The sequence below is a fragment of the Watersipora subatra genome, chromosome 10 (genome assembly GCF_963576615.1).
Source record: "Watersipora subatra chromosome 10, tzWatSuba1.1, whole genome shotgun sequence".
NCBI lineage: Eukaryota > Metazoa > Bryozoa > Gymnolaemata > Cheilostomatida > Watersiporidae > Watersipora > Watersipora subatra.
Window position 1 is genome coordinate 6,248,150 of NC_088717.1, and position 19,557 is coordinate 6,267,706.

Genomic DNA, 19,557 nt, shown 5'->3' on the forward strand with positions numbered 1-19,557 from the left:
ACCTCAAGCGTCAAAAATAAAAGGAAAAATGATAGAAAACTACCAATACTTTCTAAAATCCACTAAAATTGTGTGCCGGTTTATTTTTAACCCTGTTTGTGAGCTGAAACGTGTTGGTTGTGGCAACACAGATGTCTGCCATTCTTCTGGAATTGCGAAAAGGAAATTATGGTAGCCGAACACTTCACGCACTTTACCTTACCATGGAAAAGCTGAAGTCACATTTAGTATTGATGCGGAAATGCTGTTTCTTAAAAATTTACTTGCAACAAAATTCACATTACAGTTATTTGGTATCAAAAGATGCACCATGTCTTACTCTGCTGTGTTGTAGGTGCAAAATATGTGGAAATGTAAAAACAACCTCTTGAAAGCTCAAAAATGAACAGTTCATCGCAGCCATCACAAAAACGCATCCCTTTCCGAAGCGGCTCAAATGGGACATAGCTGAACAAGATGGCTTTTGTTTACACTTTCGAGCAACCTCATTCGTCGAAATAATTTTACAAATATACTTCACGCATTCAATAAAACCATGTCTATTGTCCTTACGCGTCTATTTCATCATCATTGTAATGCTGTCACTTTGAGCACTGATATCTCAAAACCTACCGTAAAAATTCGTTCAATTTTTTAACCTTAGCTCGAAGGAGTGCATATCATCCTCTGATAAACATGACGAGCCTGTTGGTCACCTGTGATAATCGAAAAATGCTGCATAACTTATTTGCACCATTTAGCAGGAAGTATGGGTAACCTGATCAGATTACGACTAGACGATTAGACCAAACCGAAACAAAACTGTAAAGTAGCAAGCATCTATATTTTATATGGGCTTTTCGGTAAAACCCGAAGTGTTTGTCATAAACTAGTGCTACGAGAAGTTTTATATTGAGCCTTTTATAGGCCTTTCACGTGATAACATCATGTGTCTAAACAACCAAATTGCTCGAGTATGTCATCGAAACAAAGATATTCCAAATTGCGGCATTTTCGTGATGGTGGCGATCAACTGTTTGTTTTTGAGCTTTTGTGAGCTTGTAATCACATTTCCACATATTTTGCACTTACAACACAACAGAGTAAGACATGGTGAATATTTTGATACCAAATAACTGTAATGCAAATTTTGTTGCAAGTCAACCTTTAAATCGTAGATCTGATTATTTCAAACATTGTTCCTCTTAAGTAGTCATGGGCAGATACCAAGACTCACCTGGAGATTGGGGTACAGGTCCGGAGGTTGATGCCGAAGTGCTGAAACCTTTCTCAGGAGTGGCTGCAGCGGTACCCAAGTTTAATCCAGTGAAGGTAAAACTACCAGGTTTGGAATTCTGAGCCTGAGCAGGTGATGTGGGTTTTCCAGCAGCAGGCGCTTGTTCACTGCTAGAGGTCACAGCTAAAGAAGTACTGAAGTTAAAGGCAGGAAAACCACCACTAGATTTTGTATTCTGTGTGCCGGCGAGAGTCGAGGGTTTGTCGGCAGCAGTCTTCGAAGGCTTATCCGCACCAGAAAAACCAGGAAAGGAAAACGAAGAGAATCCAGCCGAAGGTGGAGGTGCCTTGGATTCCTAAAAATATACAGGAAATTTCATTTGATAAATAGTCATCGTGTGTGAAAAGGATTTGATATAAAGCCTACATAACTAAAATATAATGGTTAATAAATCTATCATAAAACACTATTCTACAAAGAATCGGTCAGAAAAAAACATACAGCAACTTTTCATAAAGTATGGTCTAAGCAGGACAACAGCAAAGCCTACGCGTGTTGTGAATATGTCTATGGGATATGGGTAAGGGACAGATAATTCCATTCAAATCTTTACTATAATATTTACTGTAATAAGACCCGTGTCCATCTGTTCGGCTGTCCTAAGCCATGCTAAGAGTGTTAGGAAAAAATTGAATTGAACAGGAAGTAAACTCGGCTAATCCGATTTACCGCATGGAGCTCCAACCATTACACCTACCGCTGCCTTGCCACTTCATGAACTGAGCTCCAACCATTACACCTAAAGCTGGCTTGCCACTTCATGAACTGAGATCCAACCATTACACCTAAAGCTGCCTTGCCACTTCATGAACTGAGATCCAACCATTACACCTAACGCTACCTTGCCACTTCATGAACTGAGATCCAACCATTACACCTAACGCTGCCTTGCCACTTCATGAACTGAGATCCAACCATTACACCTAACGCTGCCTTGCCACTTCATGAACTGAGATCCAACCATTACACCCAACACTGCCTTGCCACTTCATGAACTGAGCTCAAATCATTACACCTAACGCTGCCTTGCCACTTCATGAACTGAGATCCAACCATTACATCTAACGCTGCCTTGCCACTTCATGAACTGAGATCCAACCATTACATCTAACGCTGCCTTGCCACTTCATGAACTGAGATCCAACCATTACACCTAAAGCTGGCTTGCCACTTCATGAACTGAGATCCAACCATTACACCTAACGCTGCCTTGCCACTTCGTGAACTGAGATCCAACCATTACACCCAACGCTGCCTTGACACTTCATGAACTAGGTATGCATACATTGGTTACTCATTACGATCTCTTACAGGGCACAAGACCGTCAAGTGCACTTATTAAGAATAACAACTTCCGTGACTCCGTACGTTTGCGCAAAAGCGGTAGAACAGGCCAATGACAACCCCAGATTATAATTGTTGGTCTTACACAAGCCAACTATCCACAATCTGGTTGCTGATCATTCAAATACAAATATATTGTTTAGGGCCAATGTTTATATTTGCCGGCTTTTTATAGTCTTATTTAAAGTAAACTCCATATTAGTGAAGAATACAAATCCTACTACCAATGCAAGGGTAAGCAATTTGTTATCGCGTTCAACTTCTTTAGATACACAAATATGAAGGTATTATATCGATCACTGAAGAGCCAGGCTAAGGGAGGCAAATCTGAATTAAGTTTTTGCATAAATAAGAATATGGAAACGTTTTTAAGTTATTAATTATTCGTTTTTAACACACTCGGTCATATTTAATTTAAACTACAGTAATTAGTCTACGCTCCAACAAAGCTCAAAAATATGTCTGATACATTTCACAATGTAGTCAATACTCATGCCCACCCCCAAATGTTTGGATTGTGGTTAGAAAAAAAACTGTTCAGCAGTCTTTAGAAAATTTAAAAAATACCGCAAATGAACAAATTTTGGTTATTCGGTCTAACTACCGTCATTTTTCATAGGCGGAAGCATTTGAACTATTCTATTCTTGTTTAGAAGTGATCTCAGGTAATCACATCGAGTCTATTTACAAACTTTCTTGACAATTATTCTCAACTTGTTCATTTACTCTACAAAATGATGGTCAATATTTAAGGTTTTTTCTCTGCTTGATTTTTTGTAATCTAGACAGCATTAAAAAATATTTAACTAACGTTTTTTGGTTTCTTTGGGTTTTTAAATATGTAACTTTAAATCATAGGCTTTTATAACACATGCAACTTTGTAACCAAGGCTTTGCAAACAACGTGCTATGAGATGGAAACTTCCTACTTCGCTAACTAACCTGCCTAGATCTCTATCATAGAAGTCATCGTGAACAACAGGCCTAACATAATGGAAAGGTAAGATCGTAATACAGGGTCAAGCATGATAAAGAACAGCAACGATCAAATTGAACATGAAAAGACAACTCTACAAATGGTCGCCAAGGAACAAAACCGCTACAAGCTTAGAGTATGTTAGCTGGTTTAAACAATAGAACACTAATTTTAGAAATATTTACAGAAATCTTGCTGGAGAATCAATAATATGGCAATAATATAATCAATAATAGACATTTCTATGACAATTGGAACTAAGGAATAACCTAAAAGGTGCCTACTCAGAACAGTTCTATGCAAAAGATTATAAAGAACACAACCATGTAGCGACAGATACCTCTTTTGACGATTTGTCATCATCAGTGCCTGGTTTACTAGTATTACAACAGGGGCAAGAGTGTACTTCCCCTTTATTTTTAACAGCGCATCCACTACAAATCCATTCACCACCCTTTGGTTTGAAGAGTTCAGCTAGCGTCGACTTGGATGGTGCAGCTTCCAAGTGGGCTGGAGCAGGGATCCCCCTGTCCTCACTCTTTCCACCCTGAAAGATCAATCAACTCTTGCATGCATCCCTCCGCTCACTAGATAAAAACACATACAAAAACTTGCATCTACTTAAACTCACCGAATGGGTGGGTGTCGAACGCGAGCTGCTGACCGCCTTTGTGAAGCATTCCTCAAACCGCTGGGCTATCTCTGCTGTCTTGAACCTAGCGAATAGCGTTTCGTTCTTGAGCTCACCTTCAGAAAAGTCCTTTGCAGCCCACATACGAGACTTCTCGTTTAACTAAAGGGCATAGAAAGAACACATTTAACAGCTTAGAACTACCGATCTCCACAGCTATCAGGTTTGAAGACTTGCTTTCTAGTCTAAAGGTTGACTTGCAACAATATTTACATAACAGTTATTTGGTATCAAAAGATTCACCATGTCTTACTCTGGTGTGTTGTAGGTGCAAAATATGTGGAAATGTGATTACAAGCTCTTGAAAGCCCAAAAACGAACAGTTAATCGCCGCCATCACGAAAACACCGTATATTAGAATCTCTTTCCAACCGGCTCAAATGGGACGTAGTTGTACAAGATGGCTTCTGTTTACACCTTCACGCAACCTTATTCGTCAAAATATTTTCGCAAATATCCTTCGCGCATTCAATAAAACCATGTCTATTGTTCTTACGCGTCTATTTCATCGTCACTGTAATGTTGTCATTTTGAGCACTGATATCTCAAAACCTACCATAAAAAATCGTTTAATTTTTTAACCTTAGCTCGAAGGAGTGCATATCATCCTCTGATAAACATATCAAATAACTGTAATGTAAATTTTGTTGCATGTCAACCTTTAAAGGTTGACTTGCAACAAAATTCCCATTACAGTTATTTGGTATCAAAAGATTCACCATGTCTTACTCTGGTGTGTTGTAGGTGCAAAATATGTGGAAATGTGATTACAAGCTCTTGAAAGCCCAAAAACGAACAGTTAATCGCCGCCATCACGAAAACACCGTATATTAGAATCTCTTTCCAACCGGCTCAAATGGGACGTAGTTGTACAAGATGGCTTCTGTTTACACCTTCACGCAACCTTATTCGTCAAAATATTTTCGCAAATATCCTTCGCGCATTCAATAAAACCATGTCTATTGTTCTTACGCGTCTATTTCATCGTCACTGTAATGTTGTCATTTTGAGCACTGATATCTCAAAACCTACCATAAAAAATCGTTTAATTTTTTAACCTTAGCTCGAAGGAGTGCATATCATCCTCTGATAAACATATCAAATAACTGTAATGTAAATTTTGTTGCAAGTCAACCTTTAAAGGTTGACTTGCAACAAAATTCCCATTACAGTTATTTGGTATCAAAAGATTCACCATGTTTCACTCCGCTGTGTTGTAGGTGCAAAATGAGTGGAAATGTCATTACAAGCTCTTAAAAGCTCCAAAACTAACAGCTTATTGCAGCCATAACGAAACTGACGTGGATTGGAATCAATTTATTTCTCTGACGTAATCAATCCATTTGGTTCTTGTTTTGACACAGGATGTCATCACATGAATTGAAAGGCCAATAAAAGGCTCAATATAAAACTTCTCGTAGCACTAGTTTATGAAAAACGCTTCGGGTTTTACCGAAGAGCCCGTATCGAATATAGATGCTCGCTACTTTAGTTTTGTTTCGGCTTGGTCTAATCGACTAGTGACCCATACGTCCTGCCCAACAGCGCGAATAATTTTTGCAGCGTTTTTCGACTGTAACGTGCGGCCAACAGGCTCGTCATGTTCATCAGAGGATGATATGCACTCCTTCGAGCTAAGGTTAAAAAATTAAACGGTTTTTTACGGTAGGTTTTGAGATATCAGTGCGCAAAATGACAGCATTACAGTGACGATGAAATAGACGCGCTAGAACAATAGACATGGTTTTATTGAATACGCGAAGGATATTTGTGAAAATATTTTGACGAATAGGGTTGCGTGAAGGTGTAAACAGAAGCCATCTTGTACAACTACGTCCCATTTGAGCCGGTTGGAAAGAGATTCTAATATACGGTGTTTTCGTGATGGCGGCGATTAACTGTTCGTTTTTGAGCTTTTAAGAGCATGTAATCACATCTCCACATATTTTCCACCTTTAAAACAGCAGAGTAAGACGTGGTGAATCTTTTGATACCAAATACAGACGGTTCCCAACCTACGAACGAGTTACGTTCCAAACGATTGTTCGTAAGGTGAATTTGTTCGTAAGTTGCTTCAGTGCTATATTTTGTATTATAATTTATGTTTAAGGCCTATATAAGTATATTGAAGGTTTATATAAGTATGTTTAAGGCTTGCATAATTAACCTGTATTGGTTTGTACTGAAAAAATATTTAATAAAATGGAAATAATAGTTTGGTGGACGCCGGGCCATGACACTGCATTTCTTATTTATTGTATATCTTGTCCTTTCTATTATATTGTTGTTTTAATCGTTATGCTATCACTTATCGTTTGTTGTCTTATTTTTTGTATTTGTTGTCCGTTTATTATATCGTTGTTTCACTCGTTATGCTATTGTTATATCTGATATACCGTCATAACACCATCACTTATCGTCACTTAGATTGTTGTCATACCAACGCGCTAGCGGTCCAATTCATTCACCTTGTTAGCCGGTGTTCTTACCGTTTGCCGGAACGGTTGATATTATTGTAGGTATATAAATGAGTGCGCTCATTTATTAGTTGAGCAGAGCAGATAGCCGTATGCTCCTCGGTTGGTGAAATTTCCTTCGCTAATTAAAAGCTGAATGAAACTACAGGCACTCTCTTATCTTTATTTATTAGTAGAGATCTTGCCAAGTAAAGGCCGGCAAATCTCTTTACAATACGTATGTAAAGTTCAAACAAAGTTCAAACAAATAACTCGAAAGTTAATCGAGTTACGAACAACGTACATGCGTTCGTATGTACCGTTGTTCGTAACTCGAATGTTCGTAAGTAGGGAACCGTCTGTAACTGTCATATGAATTTTGTTGCAAGTCAACCTTTGAAGAAGTTCACAAATGTTATCTAAAACAATAGCCTCAGACCAGAGTCCGACCAACGAGGTCTCACGACTCCGGTAGCCATATTTATCTGCATCGTCTCAGCGAGCCAGCCAAGACTTAAAGTGCAAGGATATGAGCTCATCATTGGCTAACAGAAAAATAATCACAAGATTATAATAGAAAGAAGATCTGTACTTTCGCACCGCAGTGATTTTCATGCCAGAACAGAGATGGTGGTTGGCAGCTAGTTTTAACACCTGATCTCTTCTCATAATAAGTCGGTAGGCGCCACTTTGCGGATTGCGCAAGATTTTGAGCTCACCAACTCCCCTCTCCTTCCATTCACCATCTCCCATGCGGAATAGTTTACTCCGTTCTACAAATATCTGCTCCTCTCCCTCTTCACCAGTTGTCACCTAAGAAACAATCATTTGAAACTCTGTACTGCTATTATGACTACACGTTAACAGCCATATTTTGCTTGCTTTAACAAAGTAGAAAACACATGCAGCAGAAGAATTGTAACTTAATTTTTATTATGAAAGAATATTAACTAATGGAATGTATTATTACAACAGTCATAATTTGAGAGGAACGTCGACACATGGCTGAGTTGTAATACAGATTACGTAAATAGAAATAAAGGTATTTCCATGTTTGAGAGTGATAATCATAACTCATGTGATGGGATGGGAGGGATATCATCAGATAATAGAGTGTAGCAACATGGTTCATATTTTGTGAGTGGAATGCTAACACAGTAGAGGGTGTTATAACTCGAGTTGAATAATAATGCGGAGCAGAGATATATATCAACATTGAATAATAAATAGAAATAAAAATAAAAAAAAGATAAAAATAATAAAAAGATAAAGGTAAAATAATAAAGAGATATCGAAGATTTCTATTTGCATGACTGAAACTAAAAAATAACACTTCCTCATTGAATGGTCAAATAATTTGCAACAAGTCTGTAAAGGCATCGTAGGCACTATTGCAACCCACATAAATAATCTTTCACCCCAAACTCATTGACAAACAAACTCTTATAGTATCAACAGACAGAAATCAAAGCTTAGAAATCAATTTCTCTTTTTTGCCGTTGAGAAATTGACTTGGTTGAAAATGTCTCAATGTGGCTCGATGATTATTTAATTTCTAAGAGATGGTTGGATGAAATAACAGTGGGAACTGATATTACCTTGGTTACAGAGATAACTACTATAAACCATATATATATGTAGTGATGAATAGATTTCTTTAGAAAATATCACCAAAACTTTCATGTTTCTGTAAAATTTCATGTACCTTATTACTCAAATTTGTTCTACCTGGAAAATCGCAAAGTAATTTATTTTATGTGTTCAGCTTTCCCAGTTCTCATAACAATATATATTCATTCTGAGATTCTGATTCTTAGATAGTTTTATAGGAGTAGAGAGCCAACCAGTGAGTATAACAACATGAGCAGAGTATGTAATCAGCCAGTATAAAACAGCGGACTAACTAGGCCTGCTGACCAATACAAGAGCAAAACATTTAACATACTTAGAACATAATAAGCGGTCTAAAATAGAGACTGCCAATACAAGAAGTGACCGATAGATTGACAGTATGGTATATGTTATAGGTTAAGTTATAGGAGTCTAATGTACATAACATACCAACTATGAACAGTCAATAAAAACTTGAGGTCAAGAAGAGATAGGAATAATAAAGATGGACAAATAATCCCTGCTAAAATCATGAAGAGCGATAAGGAAATGTGGGTCAATAGTTGGGTATCCAACAGACCTACCTCAACAAGGTCATGAAGAGCGATAAGGAAATGTCAGTTGATAGTTAGATATCCAACAGACCTACCTCAACAAGGTCATGAAGAGCGATAAGGAAATGTGGGTCGATAGTTGGGTATCCAGCAGACCTACCTCAACAAGGTCATGAAGAGCGATAAGGGAATGTGGGTCAATATTTGGGTATCCAACAGACCTACCTCAACAAGGTCATGAAGAGCGATAAGGAAATGTGGGTCGATAGTTGAGTATCCAACAGACCTACCTCAACAAGGTCATGAAGAGCGATAAGGAAATGTCAGTTGATAGTTAAGTATCCAACAGATCTACCTCAACAAGGTCATGAAGAGCGATAAGGAAATGTGGGCCGATAGTTGGGTATTCAACAGACCTACCTCAACAAGGTCATGAAGAGCGATAAGGAAATGTGGGTCAATATTTGGGTATCCAACAGACCTACCTCAACAAGGTCATGAAGAGCGATAAGGGAATGTGGGTCAATATTTGGGTATCCAACAGACCTACCTCAACAAGGTAATGAAAAGCGATAAGGAAATGTGGGTCGATAGTTGAGTATCCAACAGACCTACCTCAACAAGGTCATGAAGAGCGATAAGGAAATGTGGGTCGATAGTGGGGTATCCAACAGACCTACCTCAACAAGGTCATGAAGAGCGATAAGGAAATGTGGGTCGATAGTTGGGTATCCAACAGACCTACCTCAACAAGGTCATGAAGAGCGATAAGGAAATGTCAGTTGATAGTTAAGTATCCAACAGATCTACCTCAACAAGGTCATGAAGAGCGATAAGGAAATGTGGGTCGATAGTTGGGTATCCAACAGACCTACCTCAACAAGGTCATGAAGAGCGATAAGGAAATGTGGGTCAATAGTTGAGTATCCAACAGATCTACCTCAACAAGGTCATGAAGAGCGATAAGGAAATGTGGGTCAATAGTTGAGTATCCAACAGACCTACCTCAACAAGGTCATGAAGAGCGATAAGGGAATGTGGGTCGATAGTTGAGTATCCAACAGACCTACCTCAACAAGGTCATGAAGAGCGATAAGGAAATGTGGGTCGATAGTGGGGTATCCAACAGACCTACCTCAACAAGGTCATGAAGAGCGATAAGGAAATGTCAGTTGATAGTTGGGTATCCAACAGACCTACCTCAACAAGGTCATGAAGAGCGATAAGGAAATGTGGGTCAATAGTTGAGTATCCAACAGATCTACCTCAACAAGGTCATGAAGAGCGATAAGGGAATGTGGGTCAATATTTGGGTATCCAACAGACCTACCTCAACAAGGTCATGAAGAGCGATAAGGAAATGTGGGTCGATAGTTGAGTATCCAACAGACCTACCTCAACAAGGTCATGAAGAGCGATAAGGAAATGTGGGTCGATAGTGGGGTATCCAACAGACCTACCTCAACAAGGTCATGAAGAGCGATAAGGAAATGTCAGTTGATAGTTGGGTATCCAACAGACCTACCTCAACAAGGTCATGAAGAGCGATAAGAAAATGTGGGTCAATAGTTGAGTATCCAACAGATCTACCTCAACAAGGTCATGAAGAGCGATAAGGGAATGTGGGTCAATATTTGGGTATCCAACAGACCTACCTCAACAAGGTCATGAAGAGCGATAAGGAAATGTGGGTCGATAGTTGAGTATCCAACAGACCTACCTCAACAAGGTCATGAAGAGCGATAAGGAAATGTGGGTCGATAGTGGGGTATCCAACAGACCTACCTCAACAAGGTCATGAAGAGCGATAAGGAAATGTCAGTTGATAGTTGGGTATCCAACAGACCTACCTCAACAAGGTCATGAAGAGCGATAAGGAAATGTGGGTCAATAGTTGAGTATCCAACAGATCTACCTCAACAAGGTCATGAAGAGCGATAAGGAAATGTGGGTCAATATTTGGGTATCCAACAGATCTACCTCAACAAGGTCATGAAGAGCGATAAGGGAATGTGGGTCAATATTTGGGTATCCAACAGACCTACCTCAACAAGGTCATGAAGAGCGATAAGGAAATGTGGGTCGATAGTGGGGTATCCAACAGACCTACCTCAACAAGGTCATGAAGAGCGATAAGGAAATGTGGGTCGATAGTTGGGTATCCAACAGACCTACCTCAACAAGGTCATGAAGAGCGATAAGGAAATGTGGGTTAATAGTTGAGTATCCAACAGACCTACCTCAACAAGGTCAGGCAGAGCAATGACTGGAGTAAACTCGGCATTGCATTCTTCCTCAGCATTCCCCTTGCTAGGGGAAATCAGACTCAAATCATCTTTGCTTTTGTTGCTCAGAGGTGTTTTCTCAGTTGGTCCCAGAAGGGGGGCTGAGCTGGACTGCTTCATATCTGCAGCATAGCGGAACTCTATTCAAATCTGAGTCAATACTTGAGAACTTTTCACATAATTTCGTTAGCACTGGAGCCATTCATAAGGGCAAGAAGCACCACACTGTGATCCACAAATTTGGGAGGACTTATACAACCAACAATAAAAATCTATGTCAATGCAGTAGGTTGCGGGCATTACACTTGAGCACTTTAGACAACTTCTATACATAAATAAAAGATCGTTGATAATTTCAGTTTATTTCACACCGCGGAACCATAAACCCTCTCAAAACAATGAGCATTGCTGAAGTTTTTTGCTGAGTCAGACCGAATCTTATGTTTGAGCATTGCTTGTGTATTTAAAAAAGGTTTTCTAGTTATATGAACAGGCTTGAGCCAAGTTATTCAGTTTTTATTAAAAATTTTGGTACTCGATTGCGCCATGTCCAAATTTGTATTGCTTCAAAGTTGCTAGTTTGTGTGATACTAAAAATTAAATTAATGTTTCACCTGATTTTAACAGTAAAATTAATGGCGAGCACCACTTCCAATTATTAGAAACAATCTAGCTAGCAGCTCACTCTTAGAGTGTTTCATAAATGAATCTTTTTTACATGACGAGCTCCATGGGTCAGCCCTGCTTGAGCCATGTAACATTCGAATTCTCTCATAAGAAGCAAATTAAACAAAAGTTAAATTAAAGTTTACGCAGTATGTGAGACTCATTAGATGAAAACAAACTTTATTTCAGTCAGGATTAATCTCCTCCTGCAACATGTTGTAACCATTTATCTTGAATTCGCATGAGAGGTAGCACTGGTTAATGAAACCACAAATTATTGTCGATTTAGTTCGCTAACTATCTACTAAGTTAACTAAAAACTTTAATGCTCTGGGCAACTCAATACTAGTCTAGCGGTTGCTTTTGTCAAAAGATTTTGTAGAAATTAGTTTGAAGACTCGTTATGAAGACAAATCCCACATGTAAATAGTTATGATGCATTGCTAGTGCACATAATTTTTCTGGAACATATTTCTCAAGAATTCAAACATGATGTCCTTTATACATAAAATATCGTATCGCTATTGCGCTACACCCAAAAGATAGCAAAGTTCAATAATTTGTGTCAAGCTTAGCTAAATATTGCAGTTTAAACTTTTTAAAAATATAAAAACAGTTGATTTTTATCAATTCTTTTCTTTATCTGCGAGTGTGAAACATTGAAGAGGCAATAGTAAAAGCGCATATGCAAAAGGTTTAAGAATAGATTAAAATGGGAAGAGTCATTAAGCTACTGTATAACGCAAGTAAAGTATCTAGTTCTCAGGTCTCTAGTGGCACCTCCTTTACATTGTAGGTGGGTTACGTGCATAGACCTATTAACTATACTCTAATAGTATAGTTAATAGGTCTATGGTCACGTGGATGATAACACTGACAGATACACGCTCACCATAAACACTGGCTTTAGCTTGTTTATCGCTATTGCTATAAAATAGCATCGCTTTTTACAACTTTGAACTTCCATGCTCCCACTTTCAGCCATGATAGCGAATAAAAAATACGATACAGACAAATAAAATTACCTTGTAATTCTAAGAGTCACACCGCTTTTCTGCCCCATGCTCCACACGCCACTCACCGCTAGCCTAATCTAATGCGAGCTAAGAGTGAACCAACAAAATCTTTTTATTTGCTCATTTAATTTACTGCGATGAGAGCTGATGGCTCTTGCAAGTCGTCAAAAACAACAACATGCCGAGGTTGTATTCGCTAAATCAGAAGCATGAACAACCATAGAAGAGCGTATTGATTGACGTGATGGCTAATACGTTTATATAGTACGTGGAACTATAACAAACAAATTGTGGTTCATTGAAAATTGGGTAGATTTCTTTTTCCTTGTTATGAAATACTGTTCGATACACCAACCAGTTCAGCGAAGGCAGCGAAGAGAAGACTAATTGATACAGAGAAGACAAAATTAAAATTAAATGGTGTGCTTCACTAAAATGGATTAATTGTAATGTGCAAATTACACAAGTTACTAATATTTCTCCCGCATACATCTATTTGCCCAAATATGGTAGTGCAAACGAGTGAGCTTTGGCAGTTCATTGGTTGTCTTACAGCAGCGACACGAGCTAAACTGATGAAACTGAAAGACCATTTCATATGAATGTTGAATATCAGACACCTGGTCACCGGCATAACGTTCATTCGTAGAACATCAGTAAAAATTTGTAAAAATAGCAGATACCGTTGAATTTGCATCACAAAGTTCTTTGTTCATTCACTAATTACTATAAAGTAGAACACTCAAGAGGGAGCTGATGATGAATATACCTGATGGGGAGCAGTCATACCTGATTTGGGAGAAAGCAATCCCTGGCTTAAGTTCGTTGTAGGTGGTGTGAAGGCGAATGGAGAAGCCTTGCTGGTGCTATAAAATTTAGAGCGTTTGTATAAGAGTGGAGATTTACAATATCCATCACTCATGCCAGTCATAACAACATCTAGAATTCCTAAAGAAGACACATCTAGAATTTCTAAAGAAGACACTTCTAGAATTCCTAAAGAAGACACTTTTAGAATTCCTAAAGAAGACACTTTTAGAATTCCTAAAGAAGAAACTTTTAGAATTCCTAAAGACACTTTTAGAATTCCTAAAGAAGACACTTCTAGAATTCCTAAAGAAGACACTTCAAGGTTCGCGATAGCAACAAAAGAATGAATAGTAGAATTATCATGTCCTATTATTTAGACAATAGATGATATCTCAATTCAGCATTAGATTTGTAGTTTTATAGCAGAACTGGAGGAGCCACTGATCAGAGGGTTTTAGTAGGGCTATGAAGCAACTACTTCTATGAGTAGTGACAGTTCTTTATATATGATGGAGGGATAACTCTTTATACATGTAGGAGTTGTCCTAAGTCTTAATTCACACATTGTAAATCAAAGGTGATTGGATACAAGAAAATGACTAGCCCATCACTCTTATTTGTTGACCTTATGAGCAAATCATCATGGCGTTGTTATAGACTACTTTAAAAAACAGTCAAACGTTCACTTATGCCTTTTTAACAAACAGTCATTTGCAAAAGTTTAAGACCACTGTTGTAATAATCCTTAAATCACATATTGTTGGTACTTTTTTTACATTGCTTTATTTCTTGCTAGCTGATTGATAAACATAATATTTTCTCAACTCTAAACAGAATATCAGTCTGCTTTATCTATTCCAAGTCAATATTTGGTGTGGCCACCGTGGTTTTTGATGACAGCCTCTAGACGCCTTGGCATACTCTCCATCAATGTGAAGCAATACTGACGGCTGATTTGCAAGCTAAAATTATCAGGGTGTTTGATCGCTCTGGGTAGTGTAATGCAACTGAGTAGTGTGTGAGTTGTGCAAGACATCATGTTATGACTCAAAGTCATCCCTAATGAGACCACAAATATGCTTTGATGGTTTGAGACTGAGCAATATCGTAGTATGAAAGCAATCATTGATAAGCCAAAAAACTGTAACTGGAAGTGGTTTCAAACTTTTGCAAATGACTGTACAACATAACAGTTGTCTTCTCAAACCAAAAGACTTGCAACTTTTAATTTGTGCGCCGCAAGTAAAATGAAAAAGAACCAGTTAAACAAACATTAAACAAGTTTAACATATTCAGTGTAAGTTGAAGTAAGTTACACCGCCTATTTCTGAGGCTTCTGTTCCTTGGATGAAGTAATAATAAAACCTCATCTGACTGATTACTACTCTATTAGTTTAGTTTTGGTCATATCATTTCAGCTTTTACATTTTTAACACATTTTCTTTAATGCTATATGTAACTATTGAAACATCTATCATTGTTTTTAGGTTCCAAACCAATCTAAACAAAAAACAATATTTTATACGGATATTTGCTGCAATTTATGACCAAATATTAACCAGAACCAATTAATTTGTACCTGCATCAGGCTAGCAAATAAATTACTTCTCCAAACACCTTCAAATATACAAGTATGTTTGAAGATCCCAACATAGCGTAGATTCTAAAAAAATCTAATCTATATCACAAAAGTCAAATGGTACTTCAATGATCTGGTTGAAAAATGTGTTTCGTTTATTTTATAACAGCGGATAATTATAAAAAATAGCTTAATACTTAGCGATCTGATGAGTGTACTCATTGCGAGTTGTTCTCACTTTGTAACTGAGGAAAAGTTATTTTACCTGTAGATCATGCGATCAAAACTGGAGAATGTCAATGGAAGAAATTACTTAAATGAGATTCCTTTGAGATAGAGTAAAGCCTCACCTTCTCGTTTCAGTTTAAACTTTGTTGATGAGTGAAATAGAAGCTGACACATAGCCCCAAAAAAACAGAAGCGTTTTTATAGCTGGAAATTTTCAACTTGGCAAAACTTGTAATCCATATCTTACATGATGAAGCAATAATTGATGAATTTGTTTCTCAATTTAGTCAATCATTTAAGAAACGAGTTTGATGAAGAATATCGAAATGGAACTGAGTGTAGCCTCATGACTGTCTTTTTAAAAACGAAGAAGGTAGTGATTGATTCGTAAAATAAATAAAAAAACTTATTTTAGTGATAGTAGCTCATGGCAGGTAATTTATAGGTCCTGTAATGTACTAATGAACAGGACTTTTTACATTTCCGAAATATTCACGCTAAAAATAGATTCGCTGTAACGTGCTAGAGGTACATCTTTCCAAAAATACAATTTTCATGATTGCTTCAAGCATTCTAAAATGAAATTATTATTCATCATAATATATGTTTGTTGATACATTAAGTGTCTGCTCTAAAAAATTTATAACAATAAATTTGAACGTTTATTTTTAAATGTAATTATAAACAAACTTTGTGTAAGGTGTACCTTTTCTTTTTATCAAGCAGTCACGGAGTAGGTGAAGAATCTTACTTGAATTGATAGAAAGCGAACATACAATACCTCTCAAAAGCGATTGTAGCTTGTCTGAATTGGGTCTCGGGTTGCTTTAAGCGGAATAGAGCTTCTTAGACAAACTACATGACCACCTTTACAACTTTTCTATACAACGGTAGCCTGTCATTATTTGACCTAATACAGTTCGAATAATGTAGTAATGGTGTAAATATGGATCAAAGCTACATACAAAGACTCATAAAGCATAGGATTTGATAAGAACTAACCTGGCAGTGCTTGAAGGAGTGCTAAAGGTGAAAGCAGCAGCAGATGAACTGCGAGGTGTTGTAAATCCGGTGAATCCTGCAAATACAGATGGCTTGCTCGTTTTTTCCGTTTCCTCCGACTTGTTATCATTACTGGTAACGACTTTGGGAGGGGCTAAAACAAGGTTTATGTCACAGCAACGCTCCAAATACTATAGACTATTGACTATAACAACACCTAAATATAAAGATAACACTGTAAGTTACTGACAATAACAACACCTCCATTATGAAGGTAACACTGTAATGTACTGACAATAACAACAGCTCCATTATAAAGGTAACACTGTAAGTTACTGACAATAACAACACCTCCATTATAAAGGTAACACTGTAAGTTACTGACAATAACAACACCTCCATTATAAATGTAACGCTGTAAGTTACTGACAATAACAACACCTCCATTATAAAGGTAACACTGTATGTTACTGACAATAACAACACCTCCATTATAAAGGTAACGCTGTAATGTACTGACTATAACAAAACCTCCATTATAAAGGTAATATCAAGGTACCGAAAATAACAACATCCCGTAGTAAATAAATCGCTGTAAGCTAACAGAAACAATCACCTGTGAATGAGAATCCTCCCATGTTGAAGCCTGTCGATGCCTTGCTGCTAGAAACGTCCTCAGAAAGAAGAGACCGGAGAAGAGAACCATCTGCTGAATCAGTGGTACCGATGGTTTTAGAAGGTTGAGCAAACGTTGCAGAAAATGGTGTGGATGTCACTTTTGACCCAAATACAACTGGAGTTGGTGTGTCGGTAGAAGTCTTAGCAGTAGACAGGTTGGAAGTGCTGGTAGTAGACGTATCACTAATAGCCTTAATTCCAAATACACTGGGGGTGGTGCTCGAAGGTTCTGCACCCAGCAAATCTGGAGAAGTAGTTGGAGGCTTCAAGGTGAGCAACCCAGATTCTAACAGACTGCTACTGCTGGTCGGGGGCAAACCTTCAGAAGCCTTAGCTCCGAACAGACCTGAGGAACTGATAGGAGGATTATTAGTACTTGTGAATAGAGTGGGAGTACTGGTAGGTGTATCTGTAGGAGCGCTACTTCTGAACAATCCAGTAGTGTTAAATTCAAACAGACCGGTAGAGGTGGTGGCAATGGAAGTTGTTACACCAAAGAGGCCTGGGCCAGTACTAGCGCTCGTGATAGCCTTAGAACCAAACATGCTGAAGGTGCTAGTAGCAGGTCTGGAAGTCGTCTCAAACAATGATGGAGCCGAGGACACTGCAAGAGCACCTGTTATTTCTCTGTCTGGTGCCTTCCCAAATATTGATGTGCTTTTGGCCGATGCGTCGCCAAACAAAGATCCCCTAAAAATGAAAAATTGTGTGCAACACAAAAGCAATACGCATAGTAGAAACATTTATATATGCATTTTTAACTAATCACATGCTTTAATACAAACTGTTGATTGCAAGCAATAAACGGTAGCATAAATGGTAGTCAACTTCCCAAAAGAAAAGACAACTCCAAAAACTAATAATATCCAAGCACCAGACACATTATGACATTTAAAGATGTAGTTGCGTCAAAAATGAAATTAGGACCCATAAAAGGCTAAAACATCAGCTACAATTTGATGCCATTTTTGTCTTTGTAGACCAACCCTGTCCAGAGATATATGCGTTTGAATGAGGCCCTCTTTTAAAAAGCTCACGTTCCAGCGGGTGCCAATTTCGTGACATCACTAGCTTGTTTTCTGAAACGAAACCACGAGCGATAAATATGAGGTCGCTTCGTTAGCCAATTACGATCGCGAAATTTTTATATAGACCGTAATAAATGTTATCACTCGTAAAACGCGTTGTCTGTGATCTCGAAGATTCTCATCGCTAGAGAATTCATGCTCATCGTTACTGATTCAACGCGTTTCAACAATTACTAAGTTATACATAGTTTTAAAATGGCTTCAAGTTCGAGCGACCGCTACTCAGAGTTATCTGAGCAACGTTTAGTAAAAGATTAGAGTAGACAGCCTATGGCCAAAGCTGACAGGCGTCAGCAGCGTTTTGCTGCAGAAGAAGACAGAATGGAGGTAAATTAACTTAGAGTCTTCTATACTTTAGTAAATGTAATATTTTTTATAGTCATAAATACATATACTAATTAATAAAATGATAATTCTTTGCTATCTCCAATCATCGTTTCATAGCTTATCTGCCGTTTTACCTAGCTATAATATTTTTTTCGAATTTTCTTTGGTAAATTAGAGTCATGATTACAAATTATTTTCACACGTAGGAAGTGGGTAAAATCGATTGATCATTGCAAATCTTTAATTTCCAGAACCAAAGCTTCGAATCGTTGGCTTGGCGTACTTGTGCCTTTATTAAATGTTTATTCGTTTTTAAAATTACACTCGCAATCTATTTAACTCCCAATTTGGAAGCTGTCAATAGATACGCTTTAGAATGACATATCTATGAATGACATATTTATTGCATCTACTTTGTTTACATTTACTTGTTTTACTGATTACAGAATGTTTATGTCGTCCCACCAGCCGAAGAAGCTTTGTCAGTGTGGAAACTGCTATAAAGGAGAAAGCAAGACTTGAATGCGTGCTGGATGATGTTTTGTTTGAGTTTGTTGCAGTAGATGAATTTGTCTTATTGTATCAGCTAATACTATGTGAGTGGCCACGACTTGATGAATATTTTTAATAAAAGCTTTATGCCGAGATGAAAATATTTTTGCTTGTAAAAATTATATAATAAAATAATATTGTTGAAGATAATGCAAAACATGATTTGCAGAATATTGCAGTGAATCGGATATGGTATATGGGTGTCCGCAGAACTGGAGAATGTGAGTTCAAATCCAGTTTGCAGCAGACTTCTCATCCTTAAAACTCTATCCCTGTCTATATTCTTTTCAAAGAGGTGGCTTGCTAGTAGTAAGAAACTAGTACGTAGGCAATAGGTAATAGGCGACATAATGTGGGCGGGGCTTATGGGAGGCTGTATATCGTTTATATGGGTAGCTGCAGAACTGTGCTGATACAA

General features: G+C 37.8%; 1 protein-coding gene across 1 annotated transcript in view; it reads right to left on the reverse strand.

The window, feature by feature from the left end:
• LOC137406702 (E3 SUMO-protein ligase RanBP2-like) overlaps window positions 1–19,557 on the reverse strand; it is an 89,399-nt gene that overhangs the window by 16,958 nt on the left and 52,884 nt on the right. Inside the window, exons 26-33 of the mRNA XM_068093317.1 lie at window positions 17,111–17,862; window positions 16,495–16,648; window positions 13,665–13,741; window positions 11,149–11,315; window positions 7,344–7,556; window positions 4,228–4,389; window positions 3,937–4,143; window positions 1,217–1,571 (exon numbers count right to left, since the gene is read on the reverse strand). Coding sequence (XP_067949418.1) covers window positions 1,217–1,571; window positions 3,937–4,143; window positions 4,228–4,389; window positions 7,344–7,556; window positions 11,149–11,315; window positions 13,665–13,741; window positions 16,495–16,648; window positions 17,111–17,862 — 2,087 coding nt within the window. The remainder of the gene's footprint in view (window positions 1–1,216; window positions 1,572–3,936; window positions 4,144–4,227; window positions 4,390–7,343; window positions 7,557–11,148; window positions 11,316–13,664; window positions 13,742–16,494; window positions 16,649–17,110; window positions 17,863–19,557) is intronic.